At 39.0% G+C, this 23,592-nt stretch overlaps 2 protein-coding genes across 5 annotated transcripts; one reads left to right on the top strand and one right to left on the bottom strand.

Moving 5' to 3' along the window:
• On the top strand, positions 1-19,924 carry LOC106096182 (neuronal membrane glycoprotein M6-a). Of its 4 annotated transcripts, none has more exons than XM_013263787.2 (6): positions 1,583-1,799; positions 12,016-12,175; positions 12,235-12,394; positions 12,458-12,602; positions 15,999-16,314; positions 18,609-19,924. In XM_013263787.2, the coding sequence occupies exons 1-5, from the start codon at positions 1,604-1,606 to the stop codon at positions 16,274-16,276; spliced, it is 939 nt and encodes a 312-aa protein (XP_013119241.1). In that variant the 5' UTR covers positions 1,583-1,603; the 3' UTR covers positions 16,277-16,314; positions 18,609-19,924. The 4 variants fall into 4 exon arrangements, with proteins under 4 accessions (XP_013119243.1, XP_013119241.1, XP_013119239.1 ...); XM_013263785.2 differs by having other exon boundaries at positions 17,981-19,924; XM_013263788.2 differs by lacking the exon at positions 18,609-19,924 and adding an exon at positions 16,375-16,729.
• LOC106096181 (serine/threonine-protein kinase PLK4) lies at positions 19,332-22,326 on the bottom strand. Its single transcript, XM_013263784.2, has 5 exons — positions 22,156-22,326; positions 21,999-22,094; positions 21,171-21,945; positions 19,947-21,094; positions 19,332-19,886 (listed from the first exon to the last, which is right to left on the bottom strand). Exons 1-5 carry the CDS (start codon positions 22,189-22,191, stop codon positions 19,584-19,586), a joined length of 2,358 nt encoding a protein of 785 aa, XP_013119238.2. The 5' UTR covers positions 22,192-22,326; the 3' UTR covers positions 19,332-19,583.
• Positions 22,327-23,592: the final 1,266 nt, after the last annotated feature.

Here is a 23,592-nt window from a genome sequence, read left to right as displayed (position 1 = left end):
TCGATGCCGTTCCACAAAGTTTTGACATGCGTCGATACCGTTACAACCAACTAAGGGCCGTATTCAATACATGTACAACTTCTCTAATTGGAGTATTGAGTGGAGTGTTTTAATTAAAACTTGAAGAAACTTATTCATTAATTTCGTTCGATCATATTAAGCAACGGAATAAAGCTCCAAAAATGTTGTAATTCCTTTTCGAAATAATACAATATTTACAATGACAAAGATCGCGAATTTTTATAGTTACTACATTTGAACCTCGTACTCATACGGACATAAAAACAAAAACAAGTTTTTACTTTTAATGTTGGCTTATTTCCCAAGCTAAGGTTATTGGGCGTAAAAATGGGTAAGTACATAATGTATGTATACAAATTTATAAGAAAAGAAGAAATGCATTCCGTTTCGAAACAGTATAGGTAATTAAAATCGACATGGAAATAAATATATACATTAATATTTCACTATTTGTTACATTGTATTAAATTATTCAAAATTGCCCATCCCAGTATGAATTCCCTGTAGCACATCAATAAAGTATGATTAGTTAACATTAAACCAGTTATATTAGTGCAATTCAATTCATTTTATAAAAATGCCAGCTAAGAAAGAACTACGGTCTTATGTATATTGTATTACAATTAATATGTTTGAAAAATGAATGGATGGAATGTGTCCTACTTTATTTTTTTTTTTGTTTTCAATTTGAAATGTGTACAATTTTTATTTTTCATTTTCAATAACAACAAATGTTTGGTTGGAATGTGGAATTTAATCATTGTTTTCATAAAACCCAATATCTGTCTTTATGAAAACGAAAATAAAAATATTGTTTTTATTGAGCCCCTGTAGGTTTGATTTGAGTATGTTTAACAGAATCACGAAAATCAACGAAAATAAAAATATTGTTTTTATTGAGCCCCTGTAGGTTTGATTTGAGTATGTTTTACAGAATCACTTGAACAGTTATCAATTTTGCTGCGATATACCCAAGCCTCTGGAAGAACTCAAGACGTCTATTTCCAAAATATGCACAAAAATGGATAATTGTAATTAAACACTTCGATTAATCTACAAACTAACACGTTCCTCATTAGAACGTTTTTAATGACTACGAGAAGTTCTTTTTTTTATAATTTGACTACCCCTGTGTGTTTCAACATATTTTTTTTTATTGATAAGTAAGTGCTTTTGCACTCTTCTGGCCATATTCTCTTATATTGTAGAAACATATTGTCAAGATAAGATAAGATATATAAATTGTTTTCACAGTGTAACAAAAAATGAAAACTAGGGTATGGAAAAACTAATTACTTTAAATAATAAAATCAAAATTATTTTCATTGTTTGTTTTTGTTGGCTTGATAAAGTTAAAGGCGCCTGAAATAGCTGAAAACCCGGTATTTATTTGTAAAAACGTTTGTACATATCAGTTGATTTTGTTATATTTTTCGTGACACTGTATTTTTATACCAACAATTTTTTATGTGTCACAAAGTTACTTAAATATGCTTAATGCACAGGCTGAATCATTGGTGTTCATTGTCGTCTTTAAAGTGTTCCATATGTAACACACGCAAATGTAGAGAGGTGTACAAAAATGTTTTCTTCAGAGGACCAGCAGACACAAAAGCATTCAAGAGACCCACGCGAAGAGATTTTGCTGGAAACTAACTTTGAAGACGATGGCGTTCTAACTCGGGCTTACAACACCAATCAGTGCTATTGTAATACGAATCGACGGAAAACACATCGGTCTGATTTTTCTATTGATCGTTATACAGAACGCGGAGAAGGTAGAGTGGTATTCAGATTCATCCATATTTTTTAGCCACGTTAAGTTCACACCCTTAATTTACAGTAAAATTGGCTCTTCATCTATATACTTTTGGTGTTATAAAGGCCAATTTAATTAAGTTTTTAAGTTGCGGCATCGAACGCCCTTGTTTGTAAAATGCGATGTTAATTAACTTGTCGTAACATTTAAGTGAAGCTGCAGTTCTATTTCTTACTCATTCAATATTTTTGTTAGCATATGTATTATGTGCGGATAATATGGGTGTTGGTCGTTTTGCTGGTTAAAGCAACAAACAGTTGTCGTTAAAATGCGATAACTGGGAAAATCTGTTAGTGCTTTACTATATAAAATCGCTAATATTTATTTCATGGCAGGCGGTTGTACGTACCGGATTGACCCTTCATTGGCCAGGGTTACAACAACGTTTTTATACCCTCCACCACAGGATGAGGGTATACTAATTTCGTCATTCTGTTTGTAGCACCTTGAAATATGCGTCTAAAGTGTATCCATAAAGTATATATATTCTTGATCGTTATTACATTTTAAATCGATCTAGCCCTTTCCGTCCGTCCGCCAGTCTGTCGAAAGCACGCTAACTTTTGAAGGAGTAAAGCTTGCCGCTTGAAATCTTGCTCAAACCGATCTTGGGTCTTAACTTCTTGAGCCTCTAGAGGACGCAAGTCTCGTCCGATTTGACTGAAATTTTGCAACAACAACAATCAAGTATGGTTCATAAGCTGATATAGCTGCCATATGAACCGATCTTGGGGCTTGGCTTCTTGAGTTTTTAGAGGGCGCAATTCTTATCCGATTTGCACGTGATGTTTTGGTATCACTTCCAACAACTGTGCTAAGTATGGTTCAAATCTGTTCATAACCTGATATAGCTGCCATCTTAACCCATCTGGGATCTTAACTTCTTCAGCCTCTAGAGGGCGCAATTCTTATCCTATTAGGCTGAAATTTTGCGTGAAGTGTTTTGTTATGACTTCCAACATTTGTGCAAAGTACATAACCTTGTATAGCTGACACGTAAACCGATCTTAGATCTTGACTTCTTGAGCCGCTAAAGGGCGCAGTTCTCATCCAAGTATGGCGCAAATCGGTACATAACCTGATATAGCTGCCATATAAACCGATCTGGGATCTTGACTTCTTGAGCCTCGAGAGGGCGCAATTCTCATCCGATTTGGCACAAACTTTGTACAACGGCTTCTCCCATGACCTTCAACATACGTGTCCAATGTGGTCTGAATCTATCTTGGTGTTGCTGCCGATTTTGCTTGTTGAGCCCCTACAAGGCGCAATTCTTATCCGAATGGACGAAATATTACACACTAACTTCTACAATGTTCAGCATTTAATTCATTTATGGTCCGAATCGGACTATAACTTTATATAGCTCCAATAGCATAACAGTCCTTATTCATTATTTTTCTTTGCCTAAAAAGCCTAAAAAGAGATACTGTGCAAAGAACTCGACAAATGCGATCCATGGTGGCTCTTACCTGTTTTTTTAATGTAAATAGTTAGTTGGAGGCCATCGTAGCGCAGAGGTGAAGCTGAACGCCTGCCGGCAACACCCCAAAAACATTCTCGGTGGTAGTTATTCCCTACTAATGCCATTTGTGAGGTACTAATTTTTTTTTTTATTTTATTTTCTGAATTTGGTAATTTTAAAGCCCTATCAGGGCCCATTCAATACAACTTCTTAAATTAATTATGTGAAATATAAAAATTGACAACTTAAGCTAAATTGTAAGATAATTTGCAGTGTGTAAATTTTTATTAAATCTACTAATTTGCAACAACGATTGTGTAAATTTCTATCAAATCGACTAATTTTCAATAAGGAGTTATTCAATTTTATTATTATTATGATTTATTATTACTATTATTTATTTTTTTTTTTATGAAAATGACGATAGTCAGAACCAAAAAGAAAAAACGAAAGGCAAACATGAAAAAACCATCAGCAGGGATTCACCTCTATCAGTGGTCTGGAATAAGGTAAATCGTATATGCAACAGGAACACCTCTCATCTATTTACAGCGATTGAAATGAATAACCCAATACTCAACGATCCTGTAGACATAGCCAACTACTTTGGTAGTCGTTGGTCTAGTGACTCGTCGGATAATAATTTTTCACCAGAATTTTGCCATGCTAAGAATCAACTACCTTCTAATTTCAGCATTAAAGCGTGCAACAAACAAGCTACTATAATTAACATGGACAATACCCCTGGGCACGACCGCATACCATATGCTCTAATAAAAAACTTGTCATTATCCAGCAAAACGAAACTGCTTAAGCTATATATAATCTTATTTTTAACAACGGTTGCATACCCCATTCTTGGAAATCGGCGATTATTATACCCTTGCCTAAGCCAGCGAAAAGCAAAACTGACTTTTCCGAATATAGACCTTTTTCACTGTTACCTTGCCTCTTAAAAGTTCTAGAGCGGATAATTACTAGCCGATTATCATGGTTTTTAAGCTCCCGCAAATTAATTGCGTTAAATCAAGTTGCTTTCACAACAAATCAGGGTTGTGGACCGTCCTAATTTATACCGACCACCTTATTACTAAAGCATTTTCTGCCATAAATCACGCATCCATCTTAGCTATTGATTTTGAAAAAGCATTCGACCGCATTGGCATTCACATTATTCTGGAATCTCTACAAGCATGGGGAATTGAACACAAAATGTTGAGCTTCATCAAATCTTTCTTAACTGGACGAAGCTGTCGCGTAAGAATTAATATCTTCTACTCCGATAAATACCCACTATACAACGGAATACCACTTTCCATGGTCCTTTTTCAAATTGCCTTCAATCAAATACGTACAATAATCTCCAGGGTTAATAACTTAATAACTATGCGGATGACTTATATATTTTAGTATCCGATATTTTTAACTGGGCCAAACTTTTGGGTGCCATAATATCATCCAATAAATCCTCGATACTGCCCATTTTGAGGAAACACAACTGCAGGCCTGGTAATCTGTCAGTCCACAACATTAACTTTCGCATCGTAAAGAATCCTAAAATTCTAGGCATTATATTCGAAAAAAATTATCGATGGAAGGAGAAATTGGTAAAACTGAAAAAGAATCTTATACCTCGATGCAATGTCATAATGCAAAATTTGGCTGCCAAAAGCCGTACTCATACATACACCTTGACTTACCTTGTAAAAATGCTAGTACTGAGCAAATTTGATTACGGTCTACTTTTTTTGGAAGGAGTCCAAAATCTTCCCTGCGTCAAATAAATTCCCTAAATAATAACTGTATTCGAAGCAGCATCTACGCCTTTCGTACAACTCCCATCAAAATCTTACTTATAGAGTCTGGGCTACCGTCTTTGGAGGAAAAGTTTTTAGATTCTAGATTTTGTGTTTTAACGATAGCATTACCGATAGTGAAGTTTCCAAAGTTCTAACAGCAAAAAGGAAACCAAAATTACCGTCAGCCATACACGACTGTGTTAAAAATAATGTGTTGGAATTCAGTGAGAAGCTACCCAAATACTGAATAAAATATCTTGTTTGGATGTATCCGGATCGCAGCTGTAATCTCTCTCTTGCTGGCTTTGTCAAGAACAATAATGCAAATAAAACATTTACCCAGCTGCACAGAAAATACGTCTCTCAACATTCTGACTGGCTGTTCTTATATACAGACGCATCCAAGAACGATGGAAACACCTCTTATGCAGTTGTTGATAAATTTGGATATATGCTAGGTGTAAAATGCTTAAACAACTACTCATCTATATTTACGGCGGAAGCAGCTGGCATCTTGCATGCAGTTGATCACGCCATAGCTACTAAAAAGAAGACTATAATTTTTCCTAAAATCATTCTTTTCTGGGTACCCGGGCATGTTGGTCTGACCGCGTACGTACATGCAGACTCCGCGGCTAAATATGGGTGCTCTGCACCGCTGATAACAGATCCATTGATTGAAAGAATAGATTTGAAAAGGGCCATTACTATGGAACTTCAAAAACAACACTCCAACAATCGCAAACTGTTTAAACATTATCACTACAGTGCAATAAATTCTAGCAACGAAACGCCAGTTTACCCCACAAATATTGATAAAAAAAATTTCGGATTTTTAGCCGTCTTAGGATGGGCCTTACCAACGCAACGCATCGAAATCTGCTAGATAAAAACTTAAATCACTCTTGTGCGAAATGTGCTAATCCTCGAAACATGCGTTTCTCTTACTCAATATCAACGTACAATTGTTCATAACAAAGGCCTGGAGATCCTTGGGAAACCATAGTAGCCAATGCTTTTTCTTTTCTGTGTTTGAGCATATATTTAGTATATGTTGGATCTAATAAATAAATAAAAAAAATAAATATGAGAAAAAAATAAAAGAAAAATCATCCTATTGTATCTCATCAAAGTGTCGAAGCAGCAGATATGTATCATTGGCATAATTGAAAACAGTACTACGTGCTACTCTTGTAGAAAACATCCCATCCATATGGGGTAGAACTCTTGTTATGAGTATTCGATTAACTCGAGTAGAATGAGAAAATGAGAACATATTTACCAGAAATATTGGATCACGCGATTTGAAGATATTGTAGAACATAATCAGATTTCTACATTTAACAAAATCATTGAAGGAACATCCAAGAAAACTTTTAACAAACGGGGAAATATGATCGAATAACCTGCAAGAAAAAATTTGGCGTACTACTCTATTTAAAGCAAGTTAAACCTTCAACATGTTACTTGCAGTGGTGCCAGAATATACCTTAAGGCAGTGCACGAGCTGTGGCATTATAAGATTATGAAACAGTCGTTCCCTAATATATCGAGGTAATACCAAGTCAGTGGTATAAAGCTGGCGTAAGCCAAGAGTTACGTACTTTTCTACCATAAGTTAAAAAACTACTCAAATAAAAAAAAAACTTAAAAACTTAGAAAATGCAAAATCTCTTGACCTATTTAACACTTACTGATTCTATTGCCCACAATAGATAAAATTAAATAACAAATTACTAAAAACTATAAGCAGTTACTGATTTAAAAAAACCTACCCAAAAAAGATCAACGTAATAAAAAATGTGAAAAATAAGTAATACTAAAACCAAAATATAAAAGAAAAACCACAATAATACCGTTGGCTTTAAAAACAAATTATGAAGAATTATAAACAAAACAGATAAAAAAATATAATTAAAAAAGATCACTTAATAATAAAAAAGAATTAAACAATATGGGAAAATAAGTAATACCAAAATCAACAAATAAATAAATTAACAATAACACGCACGATAAAAAAAAACAATCCGTAAGACCATATAACATAGTTAAAGTTGTTGACAATTTGACACAAAAATCAGAAGCGCTGAAAGTGTAGACGAAGATGATTTGATAAAGATCTTGTTGAAAAACTCAATTTTTTTATATCCGCAGGCAACGAGTTGTACAAACGTGCAACTCTTAGTTTAGGTTAGTTTGAAAAGAGGGTGCAGATATTAATCGGCCCCATGCCACTATAAATATGCACCTAAGTCAGTAATACGCCTGTTGTGCGCTCTAAAAACTAAACCTCGAAAAAATCAAAGTTAGGAATTCATGCCACTGCTCTATGTTGGTTCATGTCTGGTATAGTGTCCCCACCTAAGTGGCGGTATCTGTTACACGCGAATGCTGGGCAATGACAAAGGAAATGCTCCAACGTCTCATTATCTTTCCCGCATGCCCTACACATGCTATCACTTGCCGCACCGATTTTACATAAGTGAGCTCATAGTCCTATTTGTCCCGTCATGATACCAATAGCTATACGGACCTCCTTCTTACTCTCTTTTCAGTAATAGCCTCGTCTTCTCACGATCTGGATCCCTCCATAGGATTTTCGCCGTCCTACCGACCGTTTCGGTGTTCCACAGGGTTGCCTTTGCATTCATCGCCCACGCTCTTAACTCGGACTGCTTCGACCCGAAAGGCTTCGCGTTAACCAAGTTTATTGACGGCAGTTCTCTGGCCTTCACCGCCAAATCGTCTGCCCTTTCATTGCCCCTTACTCCGTAATGGCCCAGCACCCAAACGATGCGGATTTTGCCATCCTTAGAGAAGCGTCTCCATCTTACCTACAAGACTGTTTGTGACCTCACCGTCTTGGTTGTTTTTGCCCTTATGGCAATTTTACTGTCCGTAAAATTGTTCACACTTCACGTCCTCGCGTTAGCACCACACCACCTCATGCATTCCGTGCCTGACCATAATACGGTCCTAAAGGCGGAGATCAGAGCCTCCGCCTGTAGGACCGTATTATGGTCAGGCAGTCTAAAACAGATCTCAGTCCCTGGGTTCTCAATGTAGAACCCCTGGCCCACTCTGTCCTCTAGCTTTGATCCATCCATGTAACATGATCTTCCAGATGGCAATACTAGGCTTCCGTCAATCCAAGACTGTGCCGCTGGCAGCAGTGCCTCGCACTCGACCTCAAGGTTTGTCTCAGGTATCCATTTGGAAACCTCTTCCCTTTCTTCCAGATTTCCTATCGTTGTCTCGATTATACCGCGATGGTATAGCTGTTCCCATCCTCAAGGCAGTAGCTGCCGCACACTTAATCTGTATGTCAATGGGTAGGATATCAAGAATAGTCTCCAGTCCTTAGAGGGCGTGGTCCTCATCGCTTCGCCTATGTCAAGACAACATGTTCTCTGAACCTGTTGTATGGTCCTTGTGTTGCACTTTTTCTCCATAGCAGTCCACCAAACTACTCAGGCGTAAGTAAGTATTGGTCTAATCACGTTCCTGTAGAGCCAGTGGACTATCCCATTTCGAGCCTACGGCCCGTCTCCATAGTGCCCAACATCTGTGAGCCTTCTCAGTACGCTCCTGAATGTGACACTTCCAATTCAGTTTCCTGTCCAAGATCACACCTAAGTATTTGACCTTGTCAGATATCGAAATAGTCTTATTGAGGAAACGTGGTGCGTTAAATTGGCCCACCTTTGTCTTCCTCGTAAACAGGCATATTTCAGTCTTCTCTGGGTAAACATTGAGACCTCTGGGTCTAGCCCAGTCATATGTCATATGCAAGACCCTTTCGGACCTTCTGCATAGCTTGGTCGGATTCTTACCCCTTAGAAGTACTATAACATTTTCTGCGTAGTAGACCGGTTCAAATTCCTCCTCAGTCAGCATCCGTAATAGGTTATTTATGGTCGTCACCCATAAGAGTGGCGATATAATGCCTCCTGTGGAGTGCCCTGTGCGTCTTTCTTCCTTATATTAATGCAATGGGACACACAATTTATCCTGTTCCTTAGCATATGGTTTATCCAGTCTCTAAGGACCGGGTTCACCCGTTACTGGTCTAATGATTGGATCAGTGTGTCGGTCCGCACATTGTTAAAAGCCCCCTCGATGTCAATGTATACCGCCAGTGTGTACATTTTGGCATCGAAGGATTCTTCTATTTTATGCACAACCTCGTGCAGGGCAGTCTCCACCGACCTTCCCTTGACATAGGTATGCTGTTTGTATTCGCTGGATGTTATACTCTTTATCATGGTGTCCACAATACGTTCCATGGTTTTGAGTAGAATGGCCTTTGGTGTCGCATAACTTGCCTTGCCGGGCTTGGGTATAAATATCACGCTTGCCTCCTGCCAGGAATTCGTAATATATGCAAGTCCCAGCACGCTGTGAAAATATTGGCCAGTTGGAGCGCCAGATAGTATGCCTCTTTCTGTAGTAACGCCGGAAATATTCCATCAGGCCCGGGTGACTTAAATGGTTTGAAGCTCCTGAAGGATTCCTTCACCATTAATTCCGTAATTATAATCCTTCGATCAACATCATTATTCTAAGATTCCGGTGTCTCCGTGAGTTCCGTCGTATCCTGTGGAAAATGAATTAATTTTCATCACTGATAATATCTCACATTTGCTGCTTTTTCTTGGTGTTTGAACAGATAATTGTGCGTTAGACTATGTTACTATTTTTTTTTTAACAATTTTTTTACATTCAATAAATTTGTTAGTTATTTATTTTAGTGATAGTATTATATTAGATTTTAGTATTGATTTTTGTATTATAAAAACCTGAAAGTGTTCCAAACTATCAATGTAAAGCCCGGGTGGGCGATGTTTAATTAATAAAAATGAATGAATGAATGAATGAAAATGGGTTTTCATCAAAAGCCTCAATATGTCCTCCGTTGTCTCCGCTTTCACTCCCATGCCGTCTACTAAAGTTTCAGTTTGGACATGGGTTGTTGAGAGAAACTTTTTTATCTTGGCGGCATCATTAACGCTATCCACCTGTTCCTAGAAAAGCTTCCAGGAGGCACATTTTTCCGCTCTGGTTATCTCATTGTATTCCTTGAGCCGTGTGTAATACACATCCCAATATACTTCCGTTTTTTACGACGTGCTCTGTTAAAAAGTCTGCGGACCTCTTTCCCAATATTGCGAATCTTCCCGTCCATTCAGAGCTTTTCTTGAGCTTTAGGCTGTATTGAGTTTCCATACCCTGTACTGCCTGATGTCTCTATACTAAGATCTCTGCCTATCTTAGTCTTTCAAATCTTAAGTAAATGGGTTTCTTGAGAGTCGGCTCCCTGTTTGTTAGGCTGCATTTGGGGATGGATCTTTACTTATCCTAGTCTTCCGAATCTCAAAAAGTCGATGATGGGTCCGTTGTCGGGTCACTGTTTGTTAGGCTGTTTTGGGTCTCTTGCCACTGCACTGCCTGATATTTGTGGTATTAGGATCTTTGCTTATCCTTTCCAATATAGATAGAGGCGGTGTTTGCCTCATCGTCAGGCCCCTATCTTGCAAAAGACAGCCTTGCCCCCGTAGTGCGCCATGCCCTTAGATAAGGCCAAACTTGTCACGGAGATTTGATCAATGCAAACCACAAGGAGAGTTCCCTCCTCCTTCTCCTCCCTGTGGAAGACCTCCCACTTCTCTGAGACCAAACCTTGGTTTTACTTGCCCAAGAATCCCAACATGCGTTCCGTCGCAAATTTACTGCCCTATCCCTTGATGAAGACCGTTGCCTTTGTGAGCTGGAGTATGTCCATTTTTCTCACCAGGTCGAGCTTTGTGTCCTCCCAGGGAGTGTGGATACCTCTGGCGAGCTGTTTGACGGGATGCAAAACGCAGCGTAAAGATGTCCCCTCTTAACTTGTAGCCTATCATTTTTATGCTCGTTAACCATATCCTCCACTTGGGACCGATGATCTGGTGGAATCCTGTCGTATGCACTGCCAATATTGATGACTGCATAAGTCAGCTCATCTCTGTTATGCTTCCGTGCCTCTCTGGCGTAAGAGGGCGGCTCCTTACCATTCTCAGCGACCATCTTCCCCTTCTGTGATGGTTGTGGCCTCCGTCTGGAAGTCACAGTTCTCCATGAAAACTCAGGAATCGTGCGCGCTTCCTTCGTTCCTGTTCCGGCTTTGTTTACCTCCGCTGGACACTGTCTGAAGTCTCCATCCTGCATCCGGCACTTTCGCCCGATTGCGCTGCCGATACATACTCCTCTGTCTCCCTCGTTGTGCCCCGGATCGCTTTCTCGGTCTGCTTGTGAGCTTAGCAAAGCCATCGCTCACTTCTGCCGTCATCCCGCTGCCCTCATCTCTCGATTCGGCTGCGATGACTGTTTCGTAGACACCGTTGCTGTCCGAATCCAGGTCGGAAACACCACCTTTACTTAAAGGCTGGGGACGAAGTGTGCATCCCCCTGGTTTATCCGTCTCTTCCTCATTAACTAGTCTGACGACTAGTTGTGCGCTTTAAGCAATACTCTCGACTACAGTTGCCAAGCACCCACACCTATATGAGGGGAGAACAACATGATACGGTCTGTTGAGTTTTTGGAGTCCATTTCTAGCCCACTTCAAAAAAGCCTTTAAAATTGTTCATAATAGGTAGTACCTATTCCGAGATACGGATATTTCTTCTTTGAGGAGCGAAATAAAAACACGTCCGGTCCTCTCAACGGCTACTGCTAGTGATTGTTAATATTTTATATTATTTTCGCTTAACTCGCTGTTCCAAGTGATTTTACTGAAAATATCCCGGTAGTTTAGAATTTTTTTTTTATTTGAAAATGTGTGTTTTCGAGTTTTTTATTTAGAAATTCAGTGCTTAGTGATTGTTACAAAATTTATTTAATTTGTCCTAATTGAAACTATGCAACTATTTTAGGCGACTGCTGTCAATCATGTATGGCGAGGATTCCTTATGCCACCCTCATAGCAACTCTTATGTGCCTGTTGGGTGTAGGCATTTTTTGTGGCACCATGTACAGGGGAGCTTCATTAACCGTAATAATGATGGATCAAGTATTTCATTTACGACTCATTTGGTAAGAAAAAAATTAAATAAAAAATTAAGATTGCCTTCAATCATCTTATTTTATGAAAGGATCGAAGCGGTACAGATGATATTTGTCACTATTGCTGCTGCGATGGCTGCATTAGGTTTCATGATCTTATTTGTTGGATTTCTTGCGACGGGAGCTACTCGCCATAAAGTATATCGAGCATGGAGATCGCGAGTTGGCGGTCGCATATCATGTGCAGTGGTAAGCATATGGAATATAAATGAAATAAAAACTGTGAAACATTTTATTTTACATCTCCTATAGCTAATGGGTTTGACGTATTTGTTAAATTTTGTTTGGACGTTGATCTTATGCTTTCTGGTGGTGTGCACATTTATTTTTACCATGTTTTGGAATATGTGCTCAAGTGTGGAGCATTCTCGGAGTTGCATAGATTTGACCCAATTTCGTAAGTACATACAAAGATGTTAATACAGCATAAATAAGCCCACATCGGGTTCCTCGGATTCGTCATCAAAAGCACCAATTTTGAATGGTGCAAATCGATTTAAGGTTTTTTTCAGATTGAGCATGGATGGTCACCGCAAATGTCTACTTTAATACGAATACCTTTGGATTTGGATATTCAGTTAAAGTTGATAAGACAATTATTGTAATAAGTCTGAGTCAAGAATCAACACAAATGCATAGCCATAGTATAGTCATACTGGATATGTTGTTGTAGTAGCAGTGTGTGGTACACTGAGGCGGCAGCCCCTGCCGATGAAGGAATTCATCGGGTCAATCCGGTACATACAACCGGCTGTCATGGGACTGCTACTGGATATGTCGCAAGGTGCTGTGCGAACATAGCCAGTATTGGCCTTCTGTGTTCTCGCCGTCGGACGGCAATATACGCAACGACAGCATACCAGCCCAAATTGTCATGCCAGTGCCGGGAAATGTATCGTATTTGCAACTAAACTGCAACGGTCTCCGTGGCAAGATCGATGAGATTGTGGATTTCATGAGTCGGAAATATATATTGGTCGCAGCCATCTAGGAGACAAATCTGACCAACACCTGCAGCTTGCAGTTGTCACGGATACAATGTGCTACGTAAGGATCGCTCAAGGAATGGTGGGGGATTGGCCTTCGTGATATACCATTCCGTGCAATAGAGAATCCCGCCTGTGCCTGGCGCTAGTGACCCCTACATGGAGTGCATAGGGATAGCAATCAGATCCGGTACTGCCGAGATAGAGCTATAGCCATAACCGTCTGGTTCTAGGGAACTTTAATGCGCATCACACCTCATGGCATTCTCTCCTAGGTAACGACCTGCGTGGCAGAGCAGATTGAAAGCTCCACGTTTGCACGGTGAATGAGGATGCCACCTTCTCTCACCAGTAGCAAAGACGCTTGAGGCATTACTCCTCCCGAGCCTCGTAGGAGAATTACCATTCGCCGAGCATCAACAAGGATTTCGAAAACTACATAGCACAACAACTGATTTGGCTGCCATCACCGCACACATTTGCCGTGGCTTCAATCAGTCCAGGCCATGTGATAGGACGGTCTCCGTAGCACTGCACCTATCGAACGCATTCGACACCGTCAGCCATGCCAAATTATTTGAGGACATCGCCAACACGTCCCTCCAGCCAGGCCTGAAACGCTGGGTCGTGAATTATCTGTGTGGTCACCTGTCATTTCTGGAATTTAGGGAAAAGAAGTCGAAGCACCGTAGAGTGAAATAGGGAGTTCCCCAAGGTGGGGTGATATCTCCGGGACTGTTTAATCTCTACCTATCCTCCATTCCATCCCTCCAGATGGCATAGAGATCGTATCATATACGGACGATTATACGATCATGGCATCAGGCCCCCCACCCATTGATGACATCTACGATAGGTTGAACGTCTACCTCAACGAGCTTGCCTCATATTTCGCTGCAAGAAATCTGACAAAGAAACCTTGTTGACCACGTACAATGCAATTAGCCGGTCTGTGGGTAAGTAATGCAGCGCCAGTGTGGTCTCGTCAACTTTGTGACACGCAGTGGAATAATATTCAGATCTGTCAGAATGCCGCCCTCCGAACTGCGACGGGCTGTCTCCTCAGTTCTCATGTGGACCACCTCCATCAGGAGACAAAGATCCTACCAGTGCGAAGACATAACTACATGCTGTCCAAGCAATAACTTTTGGGCTGTTATCGCAGAAATCATCCAAACCATCATCTTGTGGATATATATCCACCGCCCAGAAGCCTTTAGGTAGATCTACACGATCTGGAGCGTGAGGTTCAGCGCTACAAGAGAGAACCTCTAAATCAAGCGGCATATCAAGCGGGTCTAAACAACATTCATGCAGACACGGTAGCAGATGCGGTAATTGGCTACCGTGTCCTTGGACAACGACTGCCACCCATTGCACCCGAAGAAATCGACCTCCCCCGGCAAACCAGAATGGTTCTGGCTCAATTATGTTCCGGCAGATGCAGCTGCCTCAATTCCCACAGAGCTAGGATTGATGCCGAGGTGCAAGATGTATGTCCCGATTGTAACCAGGGACTGCACGATACACGTCACCTGTTTAACTGCCGGGCCAAACCCACTCGACTCAGACCCAGATCCCTGTGGACGCACCCCATCTTAGTCGCAGAGTTCCTGGGTCTCGACACTCAACAGAATCAAGCAGGTGAAAGATAGAACACAATAAACTGCTACAACAACAACAACGATTATACGATCATGGCATCAGGCCCACCACCCATTGTTGACATCTGCGATAGGTTGAACTTCTACCTCAACAAACTTGCATCATATTTCGCTGCAAGAAATCTGAACATATCTGCCACGAAATCTTCAGCCACATTGTTCACTACAAATACGCGTGAGGTGAATACTGAGCTGACTATGATGGTCGATGGAGAAATGATTCCGACCATCAAGTGTCCCAAAATACATTTGACAGCTCTTACACATTCTCCCACATGCCACAGCAATTTGCGATAAAATCAAAAGTAGAAACAAGGTCGCCAAGTCACTTGCTGGCAGCACTTGGGGCGACCACGTACAAAGCAATTGGCCGGTCTGTGGTAAGTTATGCAGCGCCAGTGTGGTTTCGTCAACTTTATGACACGCAGTGGAATAATATCCAGTGTGGTTTCGTCAACTTTATGACACGCAGTGGAATAATATTCAGATCTATCAGAATGCCGCTCTCCGAACTGCGACGGTCTGTTTCCTCAGTTCTCATGTGGACCACTTCAATCAGGAGACAAAGATCCTACCAGTGCGAACCCAAATCATCTTGTGGATAGATATCCACCGCCCAGAAGCCTTAAGGTAGATGTACATGGTTAGAGTGTGAGCTTCAGCGCTACAAGAGAGAACCTTTAGATCAAGCGGCATATCAAGCTGGTCTAGACAACATTCATGCAGACACGGTAGCAGATGCCGTAAATGGCTACCGGGTGAATGTAGTCCTTGGAGAACGACCGCCTCTCATTGCACCTGAAGAAATTGACCTCCCCCGGCAAACCAGAATAGTTCTGGCTCAACTGCGTTCTAACAGATGCAGCCGCCTCAACTCCTATAGAGCAAGGATTGATGCCGACGTGCAAGATGTATGTCCCGATTGTAACCAGGGATCGCACGATACACGTCACCTGTTTAACTGTCCGGCCAGACCCACTCGACTCAGACCCAGATCCCTGTGGACGCACCCCATCTTAGTCGCAGAGTTCCTGGGTCTTGGCACTCAACATAATCAAGCAGACGAAAGATAGAACACAATAAATTGCAACAACAACAACAACATAGCCAGCAAAATAACTATGCTTTTTATTTTATTTATAGATTTCATGTTTCCCGCAAACACCAAACAAGAAGACATGAAGATATGCGAAACCTATGAAATAAAGGCGTTTTGTAAAGACGGCGTGGAAAATGCTGAAGTGATGTTTATATTAGCAACATTAGCGACTTTATTGGTTATTTTAAGCCTTGTCCATTACTTAATGTGCTTATCTGCAAACTATGCTCATATACGTGACCATGAAAAATTTCAAGAATTGCAGGAAATACAAAATCTTAATGAGTTAGAATACAGCGCAACATCAAAGGATCGGTTTTAGGATATATTTCAGAAGATTCATTTTGAGCTACAAGAAAGGTAAATTAAAGTTTTCTACTCATATATTTCATTTGTAATCAAAAGTTTTCTCTTAAGCAGCTATGCATAATGCGTAATAATTATTAGATTTATACATGAGACCGTCTTTTTTTATTGTATATAATAAGTACGTAGGCCCGTATGAACATATATTGTAATTTTTTTTTTTTAAGTATAACGTAAGCAAATTGCTAGCGTTATGTTCTTATTTCGCAGCGAAAATCATTATTTCTTAAAATTACATTGTTTTATTAAAGGGCGATTTTTTAGCTATTATCTTTTTGGCAACACTGGTTTAAACAGCTCACGCACGTTTCGTGTTCGTGGCAGCCGGTTGTAGGTACCGGATTGACCCGATGGGGTTCTTCATCGGCATAGGGCTGCCGCCTCAGTGTATAACACACTGCTACAACAACAACAGCATATAAAACTTTTTTTAAAGTATAACTTTAGCAAAGTGCTAGCGTGCAGCGAAAATCATTATTTTTTAAAATTCCATTGTTTTATTAAAGGACAATTTTTTAGCTATTATCTTTTTCGCAACACTGGTTTAAACAGGTCACGCATGTTTCGTGTTTTGTTTCACTATCAAACATCTTCAGTGTGGTCTATAATTTAAGCATGAATTTTATTATCAAAATGCGTGCTCTGTTAGGAAAGTTCCTCGCGCGCTTCTTCCATTCCATCGACGAAGCTCATTTTTGGCTCAATGGGTACGTAAATAAGCAGAATTGTCGATTTTGGCGTGAAGATCCTTCAGTAGCAGTCCAAGAGCTACCGACGCATCTAGAAAAAATAAGTTTAGTGAGGTTTATGGGCTGGTGGCATCATTGGACCGTACTTCTTCAAAGATGATGCGCTTGATTTGCATGACAAATGGTTTCAACAAGACGGTGTCACGAGTCACATAGCACGCGTAACAATTGATTTATTGAGAGGCGAGTTCGATGAATATTTTAATTCACGTTCGGGACCGGTCAAATGAACTCCTTCAGACTATTTTTTGTGGGGCTGTGTTAAAACTCATTTCCATACAGAAAAGCCCGCTTCAATTGACGCATTGGAAAACAACATTGAAGCATTCATCGTGAGATACCCGCCGAAATGTTGCCAAAATTGGACTTAGCGGATGTACCATTTGGGGCGTAGTCACGGTCAACATTTGCATGAAATAATCTTCAAACATTAATTTATATGGACCGTACTATCGATTCAAATAAAGATGTCATGCTTTTTTCTGAATTTTATATTTCTTTTTTTGAAAAACTTTTCTATAGCTCTTAAAAAATCACCCATTGAAAAACGGCATTATGTGAAATACATAATTATGTTATAATTAAGAAGTTTGTAGCATTTGTAATGATGAAAAATATTGATTTTCACTATGCAACACGAACTCAGTACCTACCCTTATGGTGAAAAACTTCTTCGATTTCTTTTAAAAAATCTTAGGAAGCAAATTTTGTATAAGTTTGATTTTTCATTCGGATCACAAGATGTATTATAGAGTGATAGAGAAACCGAAACCCAGAACAAAACAGGGGCATTCGATAACGCATACATTTTTGCATCGAATTAAGCGATACGAAAACATAGAAACTTAGGTGGAATCAAATGAATATTACTTTGTTCTGTGAATAAAAAAGCAAAAATGATTTCTTTTTAGCGCTGTACTTGATGGATATTTTTCTTAGGAAAATAAATTCAACTATTCCACAGCCGAACGGAGTAAATTTCTTGAAGCATTTCGGTATTGTGAGCTTCTCCAATTTCTAACCCCAAGCTCGTAAACCACCCAAGGACGGATCCATTTCATCAAGAATAAATCACCAATTCCTCTTTTTGATTTCTCCCATTTCTGACACACGATAATACAATAATAAAATTCAATCGAATGGCAACTCCAACAAGCGATACTCGATATTGACTCTCTCGATTCGAAAAATGTAGAATTCGATTGAAAATTTTCGAAATCGAAAACAGGCCACTCCGGTTAATTGAAAACAGTAAAATGCAAGACATTTTTGTTTTCAATTATACAAAGTCTGATGTTTGTAGAATTAAGTATGTTTTCCATTAGCAGAAGTTCAGATACGTTAAAGGTTTTTACATTTAAAAATTTGTAATTATAAAAATTATGAAAAATCTGTAATGTGAAGTTAGCGAGAATAAGGTAAAACGGTAGCGTTGACCAAACCAAAAAAAAAAAGATAATGAATGTTTTCAATTAATCGGAGTTGATATCTTTGAATTATAACTTTTCTTACAATAATTTGTTGTTGTTCTTGTTGTAGCCACATCAAAGGGGGGCTCCAGCCTGTGTGTGAAATGAGTGAAAAAGCCCTTATAATCAATTGGTCCAAGTGATTGTTTTCAATTAACAAACTTTTTTAATTAAACGGTGTTCAAATAAGCGGATTCGACTGTACCGTGATTAGGCCCCAGATTTTAAACATGTTTAAATCGAAATATTTGCTCTTAACATTAAGGTACATACTAAGATCGGCTTATTATTAAAAAAGAGACTATAGTGCAAAATATATTCCCTCCAAAAACTTTCTCCAGCAAGATAGTTTTTATTTGCGACTGATGGTTTACAACCGATTTCAATTTGACCAAGCAATAAACAATGAATGCTTATCCACTAGAAAATGATCGAAATGGATTCTTCTGAAATTTTTACAAGTAACAGTACATTTGAGATATGTTATTATATGTACATAATAAGTATTGACGTAGACTAACTAAAAACGATTTACAACGAGTTCGACTATACAAAAATAACAAATAGATTTAGAATTTTTGAACATTTTATTTACTAAATCAATCTATAAAATAAAAATTTATTTAAATTATTAATTTTATTAAAAAAAATTTCTTTACATATTCCAATCAAAGAAGTTCTCCATGTAACCAATCACTTAGTATATAAGTTTGATCCAAATAAAATCGATAGTGTTCTCATTTTGTTTTAAATTCATAATACGTGTGTAAATAAATAGAGTGGATGACAGGAGTAGGGGTTCAGTACATTAGCAGATGTTTATTTAATGTTTGATCTCAGCGTCCAAAGTGCTCGTGTAAGAAGCGTTCTCTATGATCCGGTCTAAAGAACGCTATGTTGTCATTCGACTAGATATTGTTGCACTGTTTTGGATATATATAAAATATTGACATATACATGCATATGTATGTCAATGCTTAAAGCATAAATTCATATAAATATACAAGAAAATGTTTTGCTTTGCTGTCAAAACAGGGTTAATTCTTTATCTGAAATATTTCATTGGATGTTTAGAGCTAGAGACGGCAATAGGGGTCGACGAGACGCCATCAAAAGGATGGCGTACACGGTTGTGGTGGTTTCTTAATAAAGTCTCAGGACATTGCTTCAACAATTTCTCTATGGTGGGCAGGTGGATTACTTTTTCTCTAACCTGTAAAGGCAGATCGTCATGTGGACCAAAATGTGTAGATACTCCTGAACTATTATAAAATGTAATGCCGCCAGAGGGTATTACAGATATCAGTGAATTATCATGAAACTGCATTTGAATGACGCCATGTGAGAGCTGAAATTTCAAATCTCAAAATTAAAAAAGTTGTTCAAGGACTTCGAATGTGTGTTTTACCTCAGTTGCTACACCCAGCCCAGGAATATGCACTCGTTTGATGGGCACATTTTGTTGAGATGCAACAAAGTGTTGATGCGTTGCATCTTGTGTTGCAGATGTGGAGTACATTGAAACACTAATAGAGGACGCTTGAAGTGATTTTGGCGTTGAAGAGATTATATTATTTGTATCCCGTTTGCTTGTTGACAGGTATTGAGGCTGCATATCTGTTGCGGGCCGTCGACCAATGACGATTGGAAAGCAAGAATGGGTGCTAGGTATTTCAGTAGACTCTAATGCTTTGCTGAGGGCTAGACAGTGATTAAAACATTCCTCCTGGTGATCAATTAACGATTTATCGGCTTCGTTAGTTGAGATTTGACGACCGTGCTTATCGTATATTCGTAGACCTTCCCGAGATGATTTTGTTATTTTTGAGCCGTCATAGAATGAGGTCTCGTAATCGTCCAGACTCTCCATTAGGGCGAACTTAGCTCGAGTGCTATAATATGTGACTTTTGGCGTTTTGCTTTTTACGAGATCCACAAATCGAGCAGCATACGCATATTTTTTATGATGTTTCAATGGCAAAGTGCAGTAAGAAAAAATACTATTGCTTGAAAAGGGTGGGAGTTCTGGAGGCTGTTCACTAATCGGTAACCCACGTCCAGAATCGGGCTGGTATACAATTACGCTCATGCCATCGCTAGATATCCAGCATATGTCTGTTATTCGATCGGCATTATATTTGGACCGGTACTTTATAAATTCAATGATAACTTCTCCCCTTTTTGAAATACTCATTATAGCATTTTTCGTCTTGTATCGCGTTGGCAAGAGACGAGTAGTGTTTAATGGAGGCACTGATATCCGGTCGTCCGATGTTTGTGTTTTAGGCGTTTCATTTATGTAGCTGTTGGGAAGAATAGGTTTAACTGCATTCGTCGCAGACGTCCAATTCCATTTATTCTCATTATTGCAAGATGATACGAATTCGTTGAGTACATTGCTATTACCAATAATGTCGCCTATGTTCTCACTCTGGCTTCTCGTAGTTGAAGGGGTAAAAGGACTATTGGCAAGATATGGACTTTTCAATATTCGCTGAGAGTTTGTTTCGCCCTGATTTCCCCTAGGCAAAGATGGTACCGAACTTGATGCATTACCTAAGTTGTATAAAAATTTGCATGAATTCCCTGTTTACGATTTAAGACAACTTAAAAATCTGTTTCAACAACTTACTCGAAGAAAAAGTAATAATTCCGCTATCACAACTGAAATTACTACGAGTGTTTTCAATAACGCCAGCGCGTTGTGAAGTATTCTTATCCTTGCTAAATCTTAGCATAAAAGGGTGTTCCAGAACTTGTTGAAGAGATATTCGTTCATCTGGTTTCTTTCTTAAAAGCTTTTCAATAAGATCTCTTGCATCAAAAGATATATATGACGGTATGTGGTAGTCGGACATAACAACTCTATTCAAGGTGGATTGCACCGCATCGGTATCAAAGGGCGGTTGTCCTACCAGCAATGTGTAGAACATACATCCGAGTCCCCACACATCGGCGGGTAGACCATGCGAAGAACGTGAAACAACTTCGGGTGAAATGAAATTCGGCGTTCCACACATAGTTATATGACGTTCGTTGGGCTGCTTCAATTGTGTTGCTAGCCCAAAATCAGCAATTTTTATGTGCATGTCCTTAGAAAGCAACAAATTTGAAAGTGAAATGTCCCTGTGCATAATGTTGTGCGAATGCAAATAAAGAAGGCCAGCTACAACTTGCTGCACTATGGAAGCTGCTTCCGACTCTGTCATCGATCGCCGCATAGTCAGTTTCATATATCGTTGAAGTTCACCATTGTGAGCCAATTCAAGTACCAAATAAACATAATTAGCATCTTGAAAAAAAGTGTATAATTCCAAAACTGATGGGTGCTTCAGTCGCGAATGTATTTCCACTTCTTGCCGCACGCGGTTTGTCATGCTAGCACCATGTATTAGTTTCTTATCAATCTGAAATAATGTTTTGTTAGTAACTTCATTCCATTGGTTCATATGCATATTACCATCTTTATAGCCACATATTGATTGGTCTTAAGACACCGGGCTTTGTAAACACTGGCAAAACCACCTTTGCCCAACAAATGTAAAACTTCATACTCCTGAAATTCTCGTTATTAGTAAATATCGTAAAGCTAATTTATATATGTATAAAATACGTACATTTATATTTTCTCCCCAATTGTTTTGAAAAGCCATTTTACATGAATAAGCCCAAAACTATGAAACAAAAATATAAAAATAAAAATATGTGCTTCGACACATAAAAAATTGCTATTTATATGTATAATTAATTATTTATTTATTTTCAACACTGTACTTCGCGACGCTTTGATATTTTCGAATTGAATTAATGTAGCTTTATTCAAGTTGTATCGTACAGTAACATAAGTTCCCTAATTTGCGTACGACGGCGACGTTACAAGATATTCGGAAATGTGAAAACGCAACAAATCTGCACACTGGGATGGCATCGAAAAATATTACCAACAAATCTAGCTGTGAAGTTAACGATATAATATCCAAATTTTGTCACCTCGACCTATTAAAAATTTGTTGGGTTGCCGAATTTTCATTTGTGGTTTGATTTCAAAGAAAAAATCTCTTTCCGTTCTTTAAGGGTTCGTACCAGGATTCACTGAATAAGGTTAAGCCAAGCGATCAGCCGATATACTTTTTTTTAATATTTGGCAGTACTTGGCATTGAGGATGTCAACTTGTTCTCTTTTTACATTCATTCTTTGTTTACGTTTTCTCCTATATGATGACATTTTCAATCGTCAGATTTGACATCCTTAATGATGTTTATGGGGCCTATCCACTTTGTGTTTTTGCATGTGACCTAACCTTCTATTAGTGAATCCTGGTTCGTACTCTATTCGGCTTTTCACATGAACAACTTCAAACTCCATATAAAAAAAATGGAAATGAAAATTGTGTGAAAAAACAATTTCATATTTTGCTTTAGAAAAAGTAAGTAATCGATTATAGTACCGCCTTTAAAAGTAGCAATTAGGCACAAATAATCCTAGCCCCGGCACGGGATAGATGTGAGCACCACACAAGCTGGAACATTGAGGTACGATATGTGTGGTGTTTATTGCTGTCACGAGTAGCTTAGCTGCGAGATACCGGGCGCATCCACAGGTTGCGGAAAGTGGAATGCTCCATCCGGAGTAGCTGTAACTGCAGTCGCGGACAATCAGCGGTATCGAGCGAAGAGTCTCAGTGAGAGGTCGGGCGGCACCGGCTCTTGCACAAATACTGAGTGCCTACGATGCTCGATATGATAAGGCGAGTTATTGGCGCCTTTAAATAACTTTAATTGCCAACCTGTTCCCGCGGCGATCGGTTCTTTGGACCGGAACGAACTTCCTCACCTACAGGAGCTTCACGAGAATCGCCACCTCCACATGAAAATGTGGTTACAACAACATAAATCATAGTGTAATATAATGGCAGGGTTGTGTTTTTGCAGAAAATTTGCGGAAAACTAAGATATTTTCCGATCTATATTCATCTATAAATACGGTTTTTAGTATTTATTTTTGATGATTTATTAGCTCTCTGGACTTTGATGAATCCGTTTGCGGTTTAAAA

Source organism: Stomoxys calcitrans, chromosome 1 (assembly GCF_963082655.1).
Source record: "Stomoxys calcitrans chromosome 1, idStoCalc2.1, whole genome shotgun sequence".
Classification (NCBI taxonomy): domain Eukaryota; kingdom Metazoa; phylum Arthropoda; class Insecta; order Diptera; family Muscidae; genus Stomoxys; species Stomoxys calcitrans.
The sequence above is the reverse complement of the archived record's forward strand: the minus strand, read 5'-3'. Positions and strand labels throughout refer to the sequence as shown.